The sequence below is a fragment of the Abramis brama genome (genome assembly GCF_963993115.1).
Source record: "Abramis brama genome assembly, chromosome: 17".
Taxonomy (NCBI): domain Eukaryota; kingdom Metazoa; phylum Chordata; class Actinopteri; order Cypriniformes; family Leuciscidae; genus Abramis; species Abramis brama.
Window position 1 is genome coordinate 6,631,288 of NC_139979.1, and position 18,792 is coordinate 6,650,079.

General features: G+C 37.1%; 1 protein-coding gene across 17 annotated transcripts in view; it reads left to right on the forward strand.

Moving 5' to 3' along the window:
- Positions 1–18,792, forward strand: part of rims2a (regulating synaptic membrane exocytosis 2a) — a 191,259-nt gene that overhangs the window by 38,261 nt on the left and 134,206 nt on the right. For 15 of the 17 annotated variants that reach the window (XM_084088637.1, XM_084088638.1, XM_084088636.1 and 12 more), the window contains one exon: positions 11,726–12,003. In XM_084088637.1, coding sequence (XP_083944763.1) covers positions 11,726–12,003 — 278 coding nt within the window. Of the gene's footprint in view, positions 1–11,725; positions 12,004–18,428; positions 18,726–18,792 lie in introns of those variants that run through there. The other 2 variants (XM_084088641.1, XM_084088642.1) reach the window with 1 other exon arrangement.

Below are 18,792 nucleotides of genomic sequence, written 5' to 3' on the forward strand. Positions count from 1 at the left end.
AAAAAAAAAAAAAAAAAAGTATACTTTTTAACCAACAAATGCTTATCTTGCGCTAGCTCTGTGTTGCACGTCCATGACTTCATGCATTGCGTAGTCACGTTGTGACGTAGGCGGACGTAGGTGTATCATCGAGCCAGTGTTTAAAAAGAGAATGTGCAAAGACTAAGTCAAATGCCCTTTACAAAAAAAAGTTACAATTTTGAAGTTGGAGGAGAAAATGAGATGGAGTTTTTCGTACTTTCGCCTACGTCACGCGTGACCTTTCCAACGTGATTATGTAATGCGTGAAGTCGTGGACGTGCAAGACGTGCATTTGTGGTTAAAAAGTATATACATTTTTATTGTTTTTTTTTTAGAAAATGACAGATCGTTTCGCTAGATAAGACCCTTATTCCGGAAGAGCCCTTTGAAGCTGCATTGAAATGCAATTTGGACCTTCAACCTGTTGGTTCCCGTTGAAGTCCACTATATGGAGAAAAATCCTGGAATGTTTTCCTAAAAACCTTAATTTCTTTTCGACTGAAAAATGAAAGACATGAAGATCTGGTGTGGACTAATCCTTTTTTTTTGAAAATTATAAACTTTCTTGAAGCAATACTGGCCCATTCTTTCAGATAGGTGATTGTAGTTGTAGGGGTTTGAGGTGACAGACAGTCAGACAGACAAAACGGTCTATAACCGCCCCTAGTTACGGTAATTATGACATGGCATGAACGCAACTTTATAGAACATTTGGAAGAGGACGTCACAGTTATGTCACTGCAGTGCACTATGGTGGCAGAAAAACAAGTGGCAGTGATAACAAGTGGAAGAAAATGGACAAGACCCACAGAATATGGGGAAAAAAATATGCCTTGTACCTTTGGATGTCAGAATCAGAATGCAAAAAAAGATGGTCTTCATTTTTATAGCTTCTATAGACCTTATGTAGCCCCGCCTCTGTTCAGCACAGCACTCATTATGTTCTATATGGTTTGTATTTCCACAGCATGAAGATAAGATCTAACGGATTAATGAATGAACCCCTCCTTTTAAAATCTTCTCCGTCTACTGACATTATGACATCTGCTTCAAACATTACAATGCTTATAACTTTCGTTAACTCTAAAATAAGTAAATCCACTTCACCCGCTAATTACTCTTCAACAGTGATGTATATGAACAGAGCTACCACAAAAATGGAAGTTCAAACTGAAAATTTAAAGATGACTGCACCCTTGTTCTCTGAACCATAAGGTCTATAGACGTCTACTGTAGAACTGTCACTTTCTGCCACCAGGTAAGCCAAAATGGTGATCTATTCAGAAGCTCAAACTGAGTAAAAATATGTAATTTGGTGTGATATATGATACAATCATAAGTCAAGATGATGTTAAAAACTGCATTTGATATCATTTTGAAAATGGAAGGTCAAGCTGTGTGCATTGCATTGTGGGATACAGTATTCATGAGTTTCGGTAGTATGCTGCACAGAAAATGTACATACTGTACTTAGTATGCATACTGCAAAAAAAGTGTGAGTAGCATTCTCAGTATATACAATATTTACAGGAGAGATAAAGGGTTTTTGAGAAATGTGACTGTTTATATATGCTAAAAGTTATGTTTTATTGTTCAAATAAATGGAACTTATGAATGCATGATCTTTTACATATGAAATTTCATACAGAAATCAGTCAGCTCATTGTAACACGTTTGATCTTTCCTCCTGTGGAAGAGTTTTTCTCCCTGGCTGCTGAGGATTGAGCAGTGAACACAATGGCCACTAGAGGGTGCTACTCCCTCTGTTTTGACCGAGGCGATGGATGCATCAGGACTGAAACTTCTTATCTAACCTTTTGATGTCTCTCTCCCAGCGCAGTCTTGGTGCTTTTAAATGACTTTGCTCAGAGTAATAAGCGGCGATGTGATTCGCTGCTGTAGCACATGAACATCTCTTTATGTGTGTCTGAATGTCACTCAGTTGTTCTCCCCTCTTCTTTTCCCCCCTTGTCTTTCTCTCTTGCTTTTCCTCCCTCTGTGGAATTGCAACAGGAGGATAAAGTGGTCAGAATCCTTTTTTCTTGTCTATGTTTTGATATTTAGCTTACATAATTTCACATTAAAGGTGCTGTAAGCGATTACTTTTATTATCTAAAAATAAATGTATAGTCTTCTTTGGAGTAGCACACCTAAAATGAGCCTTGCAAAGGTAGAAAGGACATTGAAGGCTCTTTTTTTAGCCAACCAGAAACAATCTTTGCTTGATTACTCTACATGTCTTTTAGGGTGGGTTTTTGGAGAGTGTGTGCGTGTGGTTAAAGTTACACTGTAAAAAAAAAAATTAAAAAAAATCCACAGTGATGATGTACATTTTGTTTTAAGCAGAATTTGATGACATTTGGCGACCATTTATGTCTTTTACTTAAGCATAATTTTTAAAAAAATTTATACAATATACTTTTATTACGAAAGTATATGAATTTTATATATATATATATATTACTGTCACTAGCAGTTAAGCGTTCACTTTTTTATTTACAATTTTTTTATATTCATTTTATTTTTGATATATATTCATATAATTTTTTTGTCAATTTTGACAGTGAAAGCTAAATGTTAGCAAAATGGCTGAAATCGCTTACAGAACCTGAACTAAATGAGAAATGGTTTTGATTGATGGTCAACTGGTCGATGACATTGTATCACCCCTCATTTCAACATCAGCACCTTTTCATTTAGTTTTACAAGGGAAAAACACATCAACAGCTTTGTATGAAACAACTTTGTGAATGCTTTCAATCTGGTTGTGGTTATTACAAAAAGGAAAAAGTCGTGTTATCATGTTTCCATATTTCCTCGAATTTGATAAAATCACTAAGATATTTTTTATTTTATTTATCCTTTGCTTAAATCGCCTGCTTCAGATGTTTCGCATGAGAAAACAACCTCAGTAATCTCACATTCTGTATATTCCTTCCTTTTATAGTTTCAGAATTTCAGTTTTTATTAACAAAGTTGATCCTTAAATGAGAACTCCCTGAGCAATTAAACAGCGACCTCTTTATTGTGTGTGTTGTTTTGTCTGCATGAGTACAGTGTAGTAAAAGTGTTGCGTCCGGGTCCGGGCTGGCCGGCAGCGCAGCTCTTTGTGCAGAAGGACAATGGAGATGCTCTCGTGTTCCCTTGAGCACAGATGGTGATGCAGCAGGTTCACGTGGAGTGTTACCTGTCACACACCGTCCCGCTTCAGAGTTATGCCGATCCCCATGCATCTCACTCACACAAACCTGTGGGTCTAACTCAGGGATGGGCAACTTCGGTCCTGGAGGGCCACTGTCCTCTGAGTTTAGCTCCAACCCTGAAAAAATCACCTGCCTGTAATTTTCTAGTAATCCTGAGGACCTTGATTAGCTTGTTCAGGTGTGTTTGATTAGGGTTGAAGCTAAACTCTGTAGGACAGTGGAACTCCAGGACCGAAGTTGCCCATCCCTGGTCTAACTCGTCTTGATAAAGCCCAATAATAAGGAAGTATATGGGTGAATCTCATGGAAAAATGCCCAGGTCATTCGAAAACTTGGAAAAATAAAATATATTTAAATATATTTATGTTTTGCATAAAGAAAAGGCTGTTCATTACCATAATGTGTCTATATACTGTATATATATCCAATTATGTTAATTATATTATATAAAAAATACAATTATGTTTTCCATAAACAGGATATTCATTATCATAATGTGTCCAGATGTATAAATATAAAATTAAAAAATATAAAATGACATTTTCCATAAAAAAATGAAAGCTATTCATTACCATAATGCTTCCAGATGTATAAACATAAAATTTAAAAATATAAAATTACATTTTCCATAAAAAAATTAATGTGTCAAGATGTATAAATATAAAATATAACATTTAAAAAAAAAATATATATGTTTTCCATAAAGTAAACGGCCATTCATTACCATAATGTAAAAATATAATATAAAATTACATTTTCTGTAAAATAATGAAAGCTATTCATTACCATAATGTTTCCAGATGTATAAACATAAAATTAAAAAATATAAAATTACATTTTCCATAAAAAAATTAATGTTTCCACATGTATAAATATAAAATTAAAAATCTATTAAATAGTTTTCCATAAAAAAAATGAAGGCTATTCATTACCATAATGTGCCAAGATGTATAAATATAAAATATAACATTTAAAATATATATATATATATATGTTTTCCATAAAGTAAACGGCCATTCATTACCATAATGTAAAAATATAATATAAAATTACATTTTCTGTAAAATAATGAAAGCTATTCATTACCATAATGTTTCCAGATGTATAAACATAAAATTAAAAAATATAAAATTACATTTTCCATAAAAAAAAATAATGTTTCCAGATGTATAAATATAAAATTAAAAATCTATTAAATAGTTTTCCATAAAAAAAATGAAGGCTATTCATTACCATAATGTGTCAAGATGTGTAAATATAAAATATAACATTAAAAAAAATATATATATATATTTATATATATGTTTTCCATGAAGTAAACAAAGTGAAGTTCGGCCATTCATTACCATAATGTGTCCTGATGTAAATGTAAAATTTTAAAAAATATATATAAAATTATGTTTTCCATAAAATGAAAGCTGTTCATTTCCATAATGAATATAGCTAAAATACAGTAATTGCTGGCAATTCTGAGTACAGTTTGAGACAATATTGTGATCTATTCTGAGACTCTAAAGGAGATATGTGTTGTTATTGGGGTGTTTTTCTCAGTATAAAAATCGGAGAAGCAAAAGGTAAAAGTCTCAGTTTGTTTAATCTAATAGGACTAATATGAGAAAAAAGAGATATTAAGGAGATTTAATATCCTTCAGTTTCCTGAATTGAGTGACATCTCCCAGTCATTTTTCCATGGGTGTTCAGTCTCTCTTCCTTACTGCTAGTTTGCAACATTGGTAGAGTATGTTGTTTTCATATTTCTTTTATTTACCTCTGTTGTCTCAGTCTTAGATGTTTGCCTGATATTTGGGCTCTGGGTTCTCTGCTCCGTAGTTCTGTTTCCTTTCGTTTTCCGGTACTGGAGATCTGTTGTACTGTATCTCAGCATTGGCAGGGCCGTGTCGAGCTTTTATCCGGTTGCCCAGCAGAGGATTGAATTGCTGGACGATTCTTAGTGACTGGATTCTGTTTCTGCCCTCTGTGGTTTACTCCATTAAGACCGTGATACACCAAGCTGACGTAAGAACCGGCGGCGACGAAAGCCTAGCATGTGCATTACGCGCCTATATCAACTGTCTATATCAGCAGGTATCAATAGTCTGTATTCATCATTCAAAAGAGAAACTGAAACTATAGGACTGAAGAAATACAAACCATAAACAAAGCAGCGCTTGCTTACCATTTGAATATCAATCATTCTGATAATAACTGAAGGCTGTTTACACTCGTTCCAGTCTGCTTAGCCAGTGCAAAAGTATATTGTTGTTGATGTTTCACTGGCCGCTTTGACAGTTTTGGACTTTAAAATTAAAAGCATTTACTTATCGGTGCCTTTGTAGCAAAACTAAAACCATTAACAGATGTTTTTGCTAATTGAAATAAAGCTGAAATAAACTGAAATATAAATTTAAAACTTAAACTTGAAAATTAGAAATGTGGCAACTTACTGAAGTTAAATAAAGTTACTGAAATACATTTTTATTTGAAGTACTAAAATAACTCAAACTGAAATAGAAACAATTTAAAGCTAAATAGAAATAATAAAAAAATACCAAAGTGCATATTAAAATGACTATAGTTTGAAAATCTAAAAATTGTGATTGTACATAATTTAAAACAGATTTGTCAAATGTTTTATTCATTTCTAAATAAACTTTAGTGGCAGTGAAGTTAGATATCTTGGCTATCATTTCCCATCTTCATCATGTAGGTTTTGGATGGATATTTATTCCGTCAGTCGTTGTGAACGCAGACATTGCCTCATGTTTGTCGCCAGATCTCGACTCATCTGCGCTATCATGTTCCAGTGTGTGATGTCCGACAGCTCCCCTCGCTGCACGAGACACCGGGAGCTGTAAATATTGATGCCGTCTCAGACAACAGGATCTCTTTCACCACAACTGTCAGCGTTTGGTAAAGAGAAGAAATTGCTGGTGGAAAAAGAGCCGATTTCACCACTGATGCTTTTCACTTACACTGAAGCTAGTGGGTAAAATTGGCGCTAACTGCTGACTGAATCTACTTTTATTTTCGTATTTTTTTTGTTGCAAGATTTAAAGGACTAGTTAACGCAAAAATGAAAACCTTTTTTGTGATTTACTCATCCTCGTGTCGTTCCAACGAGATACACACTTGATCACTTGCCAAATCTGTTTCATCAATATGCTATACGGAGAAAACTGATCCTAGAAGAGCAGTTATGAGCAGCTTTTCCCTCTAAAACCTTGCCCAGCCTTACACACGCTCTGCCTATGCTCATGCCTGTAAATAGTTTTTATTTAATATTTTTGTTATGCTTGTGTAACGGAGGCAAGCTAGTAAGAGCTGTGCATGTAAACCTCACTCCCCTAGCCTCAAAAAGCGACTGACGCTAGAAACTGCGGTCTTTAGCGTCCTTGTTAGTGCGCCCGCCTCCCATGCCGAAGACGCAGGTTCAAATCCCGCTCGGAACGGGTTGATCAGGACCGGTTGTATTTGGTGCCGTGACCCGGATGGGAGTGAGGTTTAGGGGGGTGAGTGTAACAGAGGCAAGCTAGTAAGAGCTGGGCGTATAAACCTCACTCCCCTGATCTCAAGAGGTGTGCAGGCGACTGATGCTAGAAACTGCGGTCTTTAGCATCCTTGTTAGTGCGCCCGCCTCCCATGCCGGAGACGCTGGTTCGAATCCCGCTCGGAGTGGGTCGAGTAGGATCATTTACACTTGTGCTTTTGTGTAATAGACGAATGACAATGTATTTGTTTCAAATCATTTTATTCTCCCATTCTCCCGCACAGTGCACACACACATGAGTTTCTTACACACTTATTTTGCTTATTTTATCTTCTCCTGCGCCACACTCTGTTTTGTTGGGTCCCATGCCTCTACTTTGGGCTTTGAAAAATAAACCTACCCTCAGAAATATTCACTGGATTTTAAAGTGTGACAACTAGCCCCAGTCTCCCGTATATGATTAGTTCTTATTTTACTTCTATATAGGGCAGTAGACAGGTGACAGGAAATGGTAGGGAGAACAGGTGGGGTTTGCTCAGGAACTGACCACCAGGCTACGCCCACAGCAAAAAAATAGTTTAAAACATGTTTAAAAATTAGAGACATTTTTATGAATGAAAACAGTGCCAAAGATTACTTATACAGTGATTGGTTTTGCAACTTTAATATCTGATGTATGTACATCCGTGATTTAACATCTTGATGCTGAAGTTAGTGCTTCTATCTTCATCAGCGTCCTTTGAAGAGAGTTAGTGAGCGTTGTGCATGAGTAATGAGTCAGACTCAGCCCCAGTGGAGCTGCGCGCTCACATGCATCGGTAATGAGACCCGTGTTAGTGATGCTCAGCGACAAAAACATGATTATGTGCCGCTGCGATCGCTCAATCGTCTTCCTGCACAAGCAATTGCTTTTATTTCACTGCTTATTATTTTTGACAACTTAGATTGATCTCAGGACTAATCGTTTTTGAACTGAAGCACAATCTTGACAGCTGAAGGAGCATTTGATCCCCAACTCTCAAAGGTCAGCCGTTACGCAGGACTTTGGCATATAAAGCCGTGTGAAGCAGTCTGAAGCAGAGTTCTGAATTTAGTTATTGGAACATCAGTTTTATCCAACTGGACCAAACAATACGCAGCTGACATGGGTAAGCATGGCAACAATGATTATCGTTAAGCTTTAATTATGTTATTGAGATTCGGGCAATGGGAAAAAAAGCTGCATATTGTTATTTGGAAAACTGTTAATCAATCACAAAAAAAGATGATAGTGAATCATTTTGTTCTTATTTTCTTGATTTGTTCTTTTAATCTTAACAGCTTGATGTAACCGGTTCTCATAATCTAAACAGCTTGAATTATTAAATCATACTGATCTTTAATTTGCATATTGATCTTTAATATTTCAGCTAATAATAGAGACATTGTTCGACAACGTGACATACCCGTAGAGAACTGAGCTGCATATGTTCTTTTCCTCTTAGAGATCTGTCTATTTTGATTCTGTCACTGTATAATTAACACTTTGTTTAACAGATCCTTATTAAGTTCAGAGAAAAATAAAACCTAAGAATATGCATCCAGTCTATTACAAGCTGCTGGGCTCTAAATATAGAACCTCATTAATTATTCATGTTCCACCTGCAGGCAGTGTTTTAGCTGGTGAATGATAACGCTCCCCTCATCATGAACTTCCTTACTTTTATCAAACATCTATAAAATATTCAGCGGCCCAGGACAGCCTCTCCGGTTATTCTGTATACAGTAATATTCTAGCTCCATATTAATGTTTATATTTTACATACAGTACCTCTCAGAGTAACCAAATATCATGTTTTACAAATTGCAAATATTGCATTAATTAAAAATGCCATTTATTTATTTATGTATGTATTTATTTATTTAAAGAAATAAGCATTGTAAGCATTATTGGCATTGCTGTGTATATTTATAGGTCGATTATTTGATGGTCTTGATTAATTATCTGCATGAAGGCACTGAGTTGTGTAATGTTTGTTGCATAACCCAATGTTTTTCTCTGGGTAAAATAATTAAATACTGACAATAATTAAATTTTTCCAAAACAAAATTAAACCTGTACAAAATATAGCAGGGCTTGACAATACTGGTGCAGCGTGAACAACACTTGGGACATCTGACGGAACATTTACTGTCCCAATCACACCAGTGCCGCATCGTCACAAAAGTTTATCATGTGCACTTGTTTTTGAGCCTTGTCTATTTAGATATTCAATTGCAAGAAGGTGCAAAAGAGAACTCATTTTGGTACTCGCTGTGAGAAGTTTTGTGTGCACAAATCCAAAGCGTGTGCCCAGAAAGCAGTGTCAGACAGCGTGAATATACTTAATTGAGTTCTCTTTTGATTATTCTTGTTCTTGAATGGACAAATTCACACAAAATCATATCAAAATGCCCATCTTGGCAAGTATCCTAGTAAACACAGTCTAAAGTGAGCCTAAACAGTTGAGAAATGAAACGCATGTGTGTATCAGTATATTGGATTTGTGCGGCTCTTAAAGTGACAGCAGCCTAATATTCCTGCTGCGCTGCTGTCTGTTTTAATGTTAATCACACAACAAAAGACAAAAAATTAAATACAATTTAATACATTTTATTAAAAAACTTTAATAAGTATTAATATATATTTAATTTATACAGCAGTGTTATCTTTTTTCATATCTTTGTTCTGTCGTATTTATGTATTTATGTTGGCCTGTTGAATGTTAAATGGATCCAATTAATGTTCAATGAAGATGATTTGATGATGAAGGAATAAACTAGCTAGTATACCTTAATGCATGCATTTTTTAACTTTGCTAATTTAAAACATGATCAAAACAGTAATCTATTTTAATGAAAAAAGTTATATCAGTATGTATCGAAATCGGCCAATAGTTGTTTGTTAAAATCCAGTATCTAAATAAGCAGTTTTCCCCCAAAACACACAATGTAAATAAAATGATTTTTATTTGCATCAGCTTTAGATGTATAAATACTTTATATAATTACTTTATATTTTAAATAATATTATATTATACTATATTATATAATGTGTCAGTATGATATCAATATTTTGTTCATTTACTTTAATTCTAATGTAAATAATGAAATATATATATTTTTATTTTCTCTCTCTTTTGATTTTGGGGTGAAACATGACCCTGACATGTTCTTGACAGGCTTCGTGAGATTCACCCAGAAAGGTCCCCTGCCATTTGACACCAATGACAGCTCACTCAGCACTTTATCAATTTTTCACTCACACATCTTTTCGCTTGTCTATCGCTGACTGACCAAACATTCATCACAATAACACTCACATCCATCTGCGATATGTTTCAGAGCCGGTCACAGTGCAATTCCTCACTGTGATCTTATCAAAATCCAGTTGAAAGAGGTGACCTTTTCACTTTATTGTATATGATAGGGCAGCTCATACACAACTTTTCAAGTTTCATAATAATTATTGGTTTTAGATATACTGTGGAGTCTCATCATCAAATAAATTCTATCATCATTTATTTATTGTAATGCTCAATTTCTTCTGAAGAACAGAGCAGCTTTCATACAGTGAAAGTAAATGAATGCCAACCAGGGGCTGTCAACCTTTTAAAAAAATCACCATTACAGTAATCCGTACAGTACGACTTGTGTATTATATTCCAAGCCTTTATGTGAGGAACAGACCGTCACTCCTTTGTTTAGGAAAATTGTGGAATAATTAAAATTTCCTAGTCCATTTCTTTTGTGAGATGCATCATTTCCGGGGGCCGCTGTGGCATTTTGTATTCAGGCTGGATGGATGGAAGCCTCTGTGTGGGGCTGAGAGCAGGTTTAATTACCACCAGCAAACTGGATGGGATGCCAACTGGCTGCTAAGCTCATTTTTGTCAGGCAAATAATGAGGTCAGGCTGCCATGCCCTCAGTGATGGTGGGACATGAACATTCAAGAGGTGTTCAGACTGCAGTGTTGAAAGCAGGAGATTTGAGAGGTTATTAAGGTACAGTTAGACCTGAGTACAGTAATAATCACCAGTTGTTTCCAAACACCTTCCACCCCACTCCACATCTGCTATAGAGTGCTGTAGTGTGGCTTTATTTTTGTAGGCTAACCTAGAAGTTAGCATTATGGTTCCCTCGATGAAAACCCAACCGGATTTTTCCATTGGCTTTTTTTCCATTGGATTAATTAAAACCAATAAAAGTTCCTGGTTCTTATGTATTTGGTTAATAATGATAATCTTCTCAAATGAACACATGCAACTTTTATGAATTGTGAAGCCTAAATACAATTGCCAGAAGTAAAAAGTGGTCGCACAACTTCAACGTCTCTGGCATTGCGCTTCAGTCAACTCTTTCAAATCTTTAAACATTGTCCCTGAAAGTTCGAGTTAGAATAGTTTGCATGTGCGTGGTTGTAAACACAACAAGGTTGTGTTTGCGGACTATTGATTGCGATCATGTTTAATGTCCCTGACAATCTCTCAGCCACTTGTTAGTAACCACCTTTTTCTAGACCGGTATAAACTTGAAAAAACAACAACAATGTATGAAAAAGTGGTATGAAATGAAAAATATTAATTTCATCGGAACCAGTGCTTAGTTGCTAACTTGTTAATTGGCTTTGGCCTTCAAAAATATGTCATCCCTGCAGGACTCGATTAGTCAGACAAACCAGGTAGCTCCACCCCCAAACTCATGCCATTGGTTGAGTCAGAATTGTTTTGCATTCATCATTTCCTCTCACATGTACTCTGACAGTTTTGTTTGTCAGCCGCACCAGCATCACAGTTTCCTGAACCTGTTTGTTGTGGGACCTGCGTACGAGGTTCTGGACAAATATCCCAATTTTCACTGACTTCAAAGTTGAAACCGAAATGACTGAATGACTCGCTTCTCCCACAACAGCAAGTTTTCATCCGTCTCATTTGGGGTTTTGACCTCTGTCTTGTGTTCTCCTTTGGTTCTAACTTCCTGTTCTGTCACTATCAGGTGATGTGGGTATGCAACCTGTGCCGAAAACAACAAGAAATCCTCACCAAGTCAGGGGCCTGGTTCTACAGCGGCCCAGGGGACGCCCTGCCCCCGGGTGCGAGTGACCCTCGGCGCCGCCACGAAGAGGCTCCGCAGGAGAAGAAGGCCAAACTGCAGGAAGCCCCGCTGCTGTACCAGGGGCCTCCAGGGGACCGCAGCCGTGCTCCAGGACTCTTGCGCCAGGCGTCCCTCAACAACGACTCTGGTCTGAAGCCCAACGACCCTCTGAGCAACAGGTGAGTTCATGTGTTTTTAGAGTGCTATGATGTTGAAAAGTTTGAACTTGCAATTATATGCGTTTAGAAATCATTATTCATTGTGAGCAGCAGCAGCACTCTTCAAGTTATTCGGTAACACTTTACAATAAGGTTCCTTTATTAAACATTAGTTAATGCATTAACTAACATGAACTAACATTGAGCAATACATTTATTACTGTTTTTGTTAATCTTTGTTAATGTTAGTTAATAAAAATAAAGCTGTTCATTGTTTGTTCATGTTAGTTCACAGTGCATTAACTAATGTTAACAAGATTTTAATAAAGTATTAGTAAATGTTGAAATTAACATTAACAAAGATGAACAAATGCTGTATAAGTGCAGTTCATTATTAGTTAATGTTAACTAATGTAGTTAACTAATGAACCTTATTGTAAAGTGTTACCAGTTATTCTTGTTACTTTTTAAGAAATTTGTTGAAATAATTTGCCCACGGTGACTGTATTTGTTAATTATATTAAGAACTTGATGGGTAAAGTTGGTCTGGATAAACTGTGATGTTAGAATGACAAAGCTTTGTCTAAATGTCTGTCTAAAAGTCCTTGTAGAAAGAAATACTGAGACAGACAGGAGATAATATGCAAGGACATTGCTAGGGTGTTCTGGGTGGTTGCTAGGTTGTTACTGAGTGGTTGCTAAGGTTTTCTAAATGGTTGCTGTGGTATACTTGGTGGTTGCTGGGCTAAGTGGTTGCTATGGTGATGCTAGGTAGTAGCTTGGTATTTCTGGGTCATAACTAGGGTGTTGCTAAGCAGTTTCTAAGGTGTTCTGGATGGTTTCTAGGACATTGCTAGGTGGATGTTATGGTGGTTTGGGTCGTTACTAAGAGGTTGATTGGCTGTTTTTGGGTGGTTTCTAGACATTTTTAAATGGTTGATAGGTGTTTGTTAGGGTATTCTTGGTGGTTGCTAGACTAAGTGGTTTCAATGGTGCTGCTAGGTGCAGTTGCTTGGGTTTTCTGCGCGGTTACTAGGGTGTTGCTATGCAGCTGCTAAGGTGTTCTGGGTGGTTGCTAGGATATTGCTAGGCAAGTTGCCATGGTGATTTAAATAACTGTTATGTGGCTGCTATAGTTGTTTAAGTAGTTACTAGGGTGTTTTGGGTGGTTGCCTGGCTAAGTGATTGCTATGATGCTGCTAGGCAGTTGCTTGGTTTTTGTCTGTGATTACTTGTGGAATGTTTTAGAATGTTACTAGTAGGTGTTCTGGGTGGTTGCTAGGACATTGCTAGATGTTTGCTATGGTGGTTTGAGTAGTTGCTAGGATGTTGCTAGGGTGTTTGGGTGGTTGCTGCTTAATAGGGCATTTTAGGCAGTTGCTAGGGTGTTACTAAGGCAACAAACTAGGTTTCTAGGGCATTGCTAGTTGGTTAATGATCGATAGATAGATAGATAGATAGATAGATAGATAGAATGGTAGAACAAATGAATGTTAGATAGATAGATGGTGAAACCTGCTCTAGAAAAAAATGCAGGGACTTAAAACACATTTATCAAACATCACACCTCTAATCTGCAGGGAGATGCTAGTGCACTGTGAGCAGTGAGTGTGATTCCATCTTTTCCCACACAGTGGCGGTGTCTCTCTGAGCCCTGGTATCAAATTCTCTCCCTCTTTTGCTGGGATGTCTGTATCAGCTTCACTGCTCAGGGGTCAGAGGTCAGTCCTGGAGAGATGTCTCCATAGAAACAGATGCCTGCTCCCTTGAATCCGAGGCGACCGCTGTGTGTTAGTTTGATTTTCCGTTCCTGAATACCTGTGGAGGAGAGGAATGTTGGGCATGTGCCACAGGTATGGGGCTGATCTCACCTGCTGTTAGTGTGTTGTGTTGAGCACATTTGAATGACAAACCCTTGAAATGAAAATTGCACATTTCGACTTAATGATTTAATATAGAGATGTACTGTCGTCACTTATTTATTGGTCTGTTTACACGTGTTAAAAAAGTTAAAAAAATACATTTATGATTTTATTTGAACCGACTAGGTGAAGTACACTCAGGACATGGAAGTTAACATTTAAAAGTTTGAGGTCGGTAAGATTTTTTTATGTTTTTATGTTCTCATTTATTTGATAAAAAATATGGTTAAAACAGTAATATTGTGAAATATTATTGCAATTTAAAATATGTAATTTATTCCTGTGATGCAGAGCTGAATTTTCAGCATCAATCTTCAGTCAATCAATTTTCACTCCAGTCTTCAGTGTCACATGATCCTTCAGAAATCATTCTGATATGCTAATTTGCTGCTCAAGACACATTTATTATTATTATCATGGTTGAAAAGCAGTTGTGCTGCTTTTAAAGGCCCACTGAAGTGCCTTGAAACACGTAGCGTTATGTCATTCATATTGGCAGAAGTGATAGACTGTAAGTTTTGAACGCTTATGTCTTTTAAATGCGAATTGTGTCATTGTTTTGGAGCACACTAGCTTATAGATAACCTTAAGGCTAAAAAAACTTTTATTTTTTTGTGGAAACCATGAAACATTCTTTTCAGGATTATTTGATGAAAAGAAAGTTCAAAAGGACAGTGTTTATTTGAAATATAAATCTTTTGTAACATCATAAATGTCTTTAGGCTTTTTTGATTCATTTTATGTGTGCTGCATAAAAGTATCAATAAAAAAATAAGGAAACAAACAAACTGACCCCAGTCTTGGGAATCCTGGGAACCAAACCCATGACCTTAGTGTAACTAGCTCAGACTCAAAAATATTTCCAATTTTAGAAATGCATCCCATGCGTCTATTCTTTACCATCAGATATTTGAACACAAGAACTTATACTCTAGATACTCGTACCCGTTCCTAAAGTTATTTTTTATGGTGCAATGCATGTTTTTTCCCCTCCTCCCTGGCTTCTTTACCCGGCAGATGTCCGTGAAAGGCTCAGGACAGCAGGTGAGCTTTAAGCTGCTTTTTCACGGATGCCGTCTGACATTTCCTGTAGAACACGAGTGTGCTGTGAAATGTATAAAAAGCTACTGTAACAGCAGTGCTGTTCTTTTCCATCAGATCGGTTCATATAGCATGTTCTGTCACGAAAACTGTAAATTTGCACTTTCTGTCTGAATTAACATTACCCCCAAAAGGTTAGATGTTGAAAATGGGCCTGCCATATGGTAGCGAGGCAGCATCTGATTTGTTCTGTGTTGTGTAACAGAGAGTGTTATAGTTCTGTATTAGTCTTGACTTTACACAACTACGAAACGAAAGTGAGCAGATGCTTGGAAAGTTTGTGCAATAAGAGGCATTTTGTTGGTCTCTCCACTTCCATAAATACTTTGCTAACATTAGCTTGATGTTACAAACTGGTAAAATCTTCAAAAAACAGGTTAGTTTACCCCCCAAAAAAATTAAAGTGTCATTTATTCACACTAAAGCCCTTATATCTTATTTGCGTTAACATATATTTAATTATTATGTTTGAAGATGCATTTATTAAGGACTTAGTTACACTTTAAAACACAGACAGCAACAAAGTGTCGGCCCAGATCCGGGCCACATCTGGTATATGTGGATTCAACGTGTGTCCAGATGTGGGCCGGATCTGGGCTGACACTATGTGCTGTCTGGGAATAAAGGTTCTTTATTGGCATTGATGGTTCCATGAAAAACCTTTAACATCAATGGAGCCTTTCCACTGCACAAAAGGTTCTTTATGGTGGAAAAAGGTTCTTAAGATAATAACAGATAACAGAGATTTCTGTTTCCACCCCAAATCTCGCCATAAAAATCAAAATGGACAATTCTTATTTTTTATGGAATATTGCAGTATTTATTATATATTATTTATCTGTGCACATCAACATTTTTTTTACATTTTAAATTCACATGCTCTCATAATCTTTAATCAAAATAACTTCCCCTCCCTCTTGCAGCGACATCTCTTCTCTGATGATGTTTACTGGCGCGAGGGCGGGGCAACCTGTCACTCACATGACATCGACCAATAGCAAACCACAACCATCCAATCAATTGCTGATGGACAAAATCAAGTCCCGCCCTACATTTTTTCTTGTCCGAGATGCCATTTCACTCGGATATACGTCGCAATATGGAAGAAAAGACTATCACAAATTTAATTTCATGCAGACTTTAAAATAAGAAATAGTCACATTGTAAGATCTATAGTCACAGTTACAGATATACAGTAAAGTTGCAGAAATGTCTTCCACAGAAGAAAGAAAAAAATTTAATTCTTAATTTTGTCTATTTGCTTAGGTTTTTTATTTGCTGGAGGAATCAGAAAAATCAAGGAGTTAAACTGTAAAAACAGCTGCAAACTTCATACAAAATGAATAATTATTTAGTTTGTCATATAATATTTAGTTTGACCTCTCAAGGTCGACGATCAACATTTTATGAAGGTTAAGCACTACCTCTGAGTGTCTGTGGAAAAATAATAATAAAAAAGACTGTTTTTTAATCATTTCAAGCCCTACTTCTGTTCAACGGGAAGTGGCAGGGGTGTTTTGGGGTTAACTGCTGTCAAAGTGGATAAGAACGGCCTGACCGTTCACCGGCAGACTGTGTTAAATAGTTTGATGCCCAGGAATAGAGCTCAGGAAATCACTGAAAAGCACTTCCATTAATCTTAAAGAATGTTTAAATTAACTCTGATTCTCCTCTCATGAAAAAGTGCTGACAGCCTATTTATATCCTGAAATAATGTGGGAAGAGCCTAATTTGTCTTGGTCTCAGAGGTGTCATTGGAGCGAAGGCTCAGACGTGGCGCGAGTGTGGGTGAAACTGCTAGATGAAACAATAATAATTACACTGGGATTCGGATTTAATTACAGCCGTTTTGTTTCTCTGGGTTTTGCGGGTTTTTGTCGCTTGTATCTCCTCCCCCTCCATCTATAAAATCCATTAGTGTTTTTATTGGAGCTAGATGCAATGTGACACCTAGGTTGAACCACATACAACAGTGGGTGTTTTAGTACTGAAATTAGTTTGACAAAACTAATGCAGGGTTGGGAGCTGATCTTCTGTTGTCACTGCAAATACTGCAATATAGACAGACAGAAGCATATGGTCTCGTTTGTTCAAGAGGTCAGCACAAGTTTCACTACAAGTATGACGTAATCCACTTTCCTGCTCTCGGCTTGGCACTATGAGAGCTGATGTTGTGATATGGTGGTTTTGTCCGGAGAGAGTTATTAAGAGAATGAAAGACGCACCTGCAGGAAACCAGTATCAGCAGCGTTCTGATCTCACACCTGCTCTCTGGACCAGTCTAGACTAATGCTTTAAATGCTGATCTCTAAACAATTACTGCACTTTAGCATGGCCATCTATCTATCTATCTATCTATCTATCTATCTATCTATCTATCTATCTATCTATCTATCTATCTATCTATCTATCTATCGTTCTATCGTTCTATTTATCTATCCATCCATCCATCCATCCATCTATCTATCTATCGTTCTATCTATCGTTCTATCTATCGTTCTATTTATCGTTCTATCTATCTGTCTATCTATCTATCGTTCTATTTATCGTTCTATCTATCTATCTATCTATCTATCTATCTATCTATCTATCTATCTATCTATCGTTCAGTATATTACTTTGCAGTCCATTCACCCATTTTTCAGAAAAATTAAATGTATTGTCTTTTAATATAAAATTTAAAGATTATTCTATTCTATACTATATTTCATTATGATTTATCTATCTATCTATCTATCTATCTATCTATCTATCTATCTATCTATCTATCTATCTAGTCATATAGTCAGTAATACTTCAAAATGCATGTGCAATGTAAGCACATAATAGAACTATTCATTCTTGATTATACTGTTGATCATCGTGCTAATGGCTTTAAAATCTCTCTCATAATAGAGTAAATTCTAACAGCCCTGCTTCCCTTTAAGATGCATATATGATTTTTTAGGTCAGAATGCATGTTAAAAAGCCCTCTTATTCCTTGTGTCCTCAGGGCAGTGCACTCAGCGTTTTCTCTTCCACTAACGCCCTTCTTCCTTCAGGTCATCAAGTATCCACACACAATAGTTGTCTTTTAGAGCAGAGCTCCACAGAAAACCCTTAATGATGTGGGAGAAAGAAAGCCCCCTCCTCTTCCTCCTCCTCCTCCCTACGCCACATGCGCTGTGATGCTGGTAGAGGATGTGTAGTGCTGCTCTGGTGCTCCTGAGAGAGAATCCTGACAGCAGCCAGCGAGCCTGTGTGTGAGCCTGGGCTCTCTAGAATCCGGACGCGACGCGCTTGCGTGCGTGCGTGCGTATGCATGGATGTTTATGTGATTGCTGTGGATAATTAGAGGCGCGAGGGATCTCCGGTGCGTTTAGGACGCGCTGCGCGTTCGCTTTCTCTCTTAAGTTCGGATCACAATGTCCGGGAGAGCCGGTGTCGGTCCGCTCTCCTCATCCAAACGCACTTTTCCTCGGGATCAGAACACATCGGGAAGTTGAATCGTGTTTATGTTGCGCTGGAGATGCAGCGCGTCCGGAGCGAGGAGCGCTGGAGGAGTTTCATCTGAGGGAAAGCGGGAATATACGCAGGATATCGGAGAGGAAGAGGGAAAATGCAGTTTGAGACATTGCGTCAGTTCTGTAGCTCGGTTTTATCTCATTTTAATGGGGCTTTCACGCCGCCGCAGAATATTCTGCAGACGGAGCTCCTGGAACAGGCGCTCAGCACCATCGGGTGAGTTTGTAACACATCACACGTGACTATATGTGCATTTCCTCAAGGAAATATCAGTGTTTGAGAA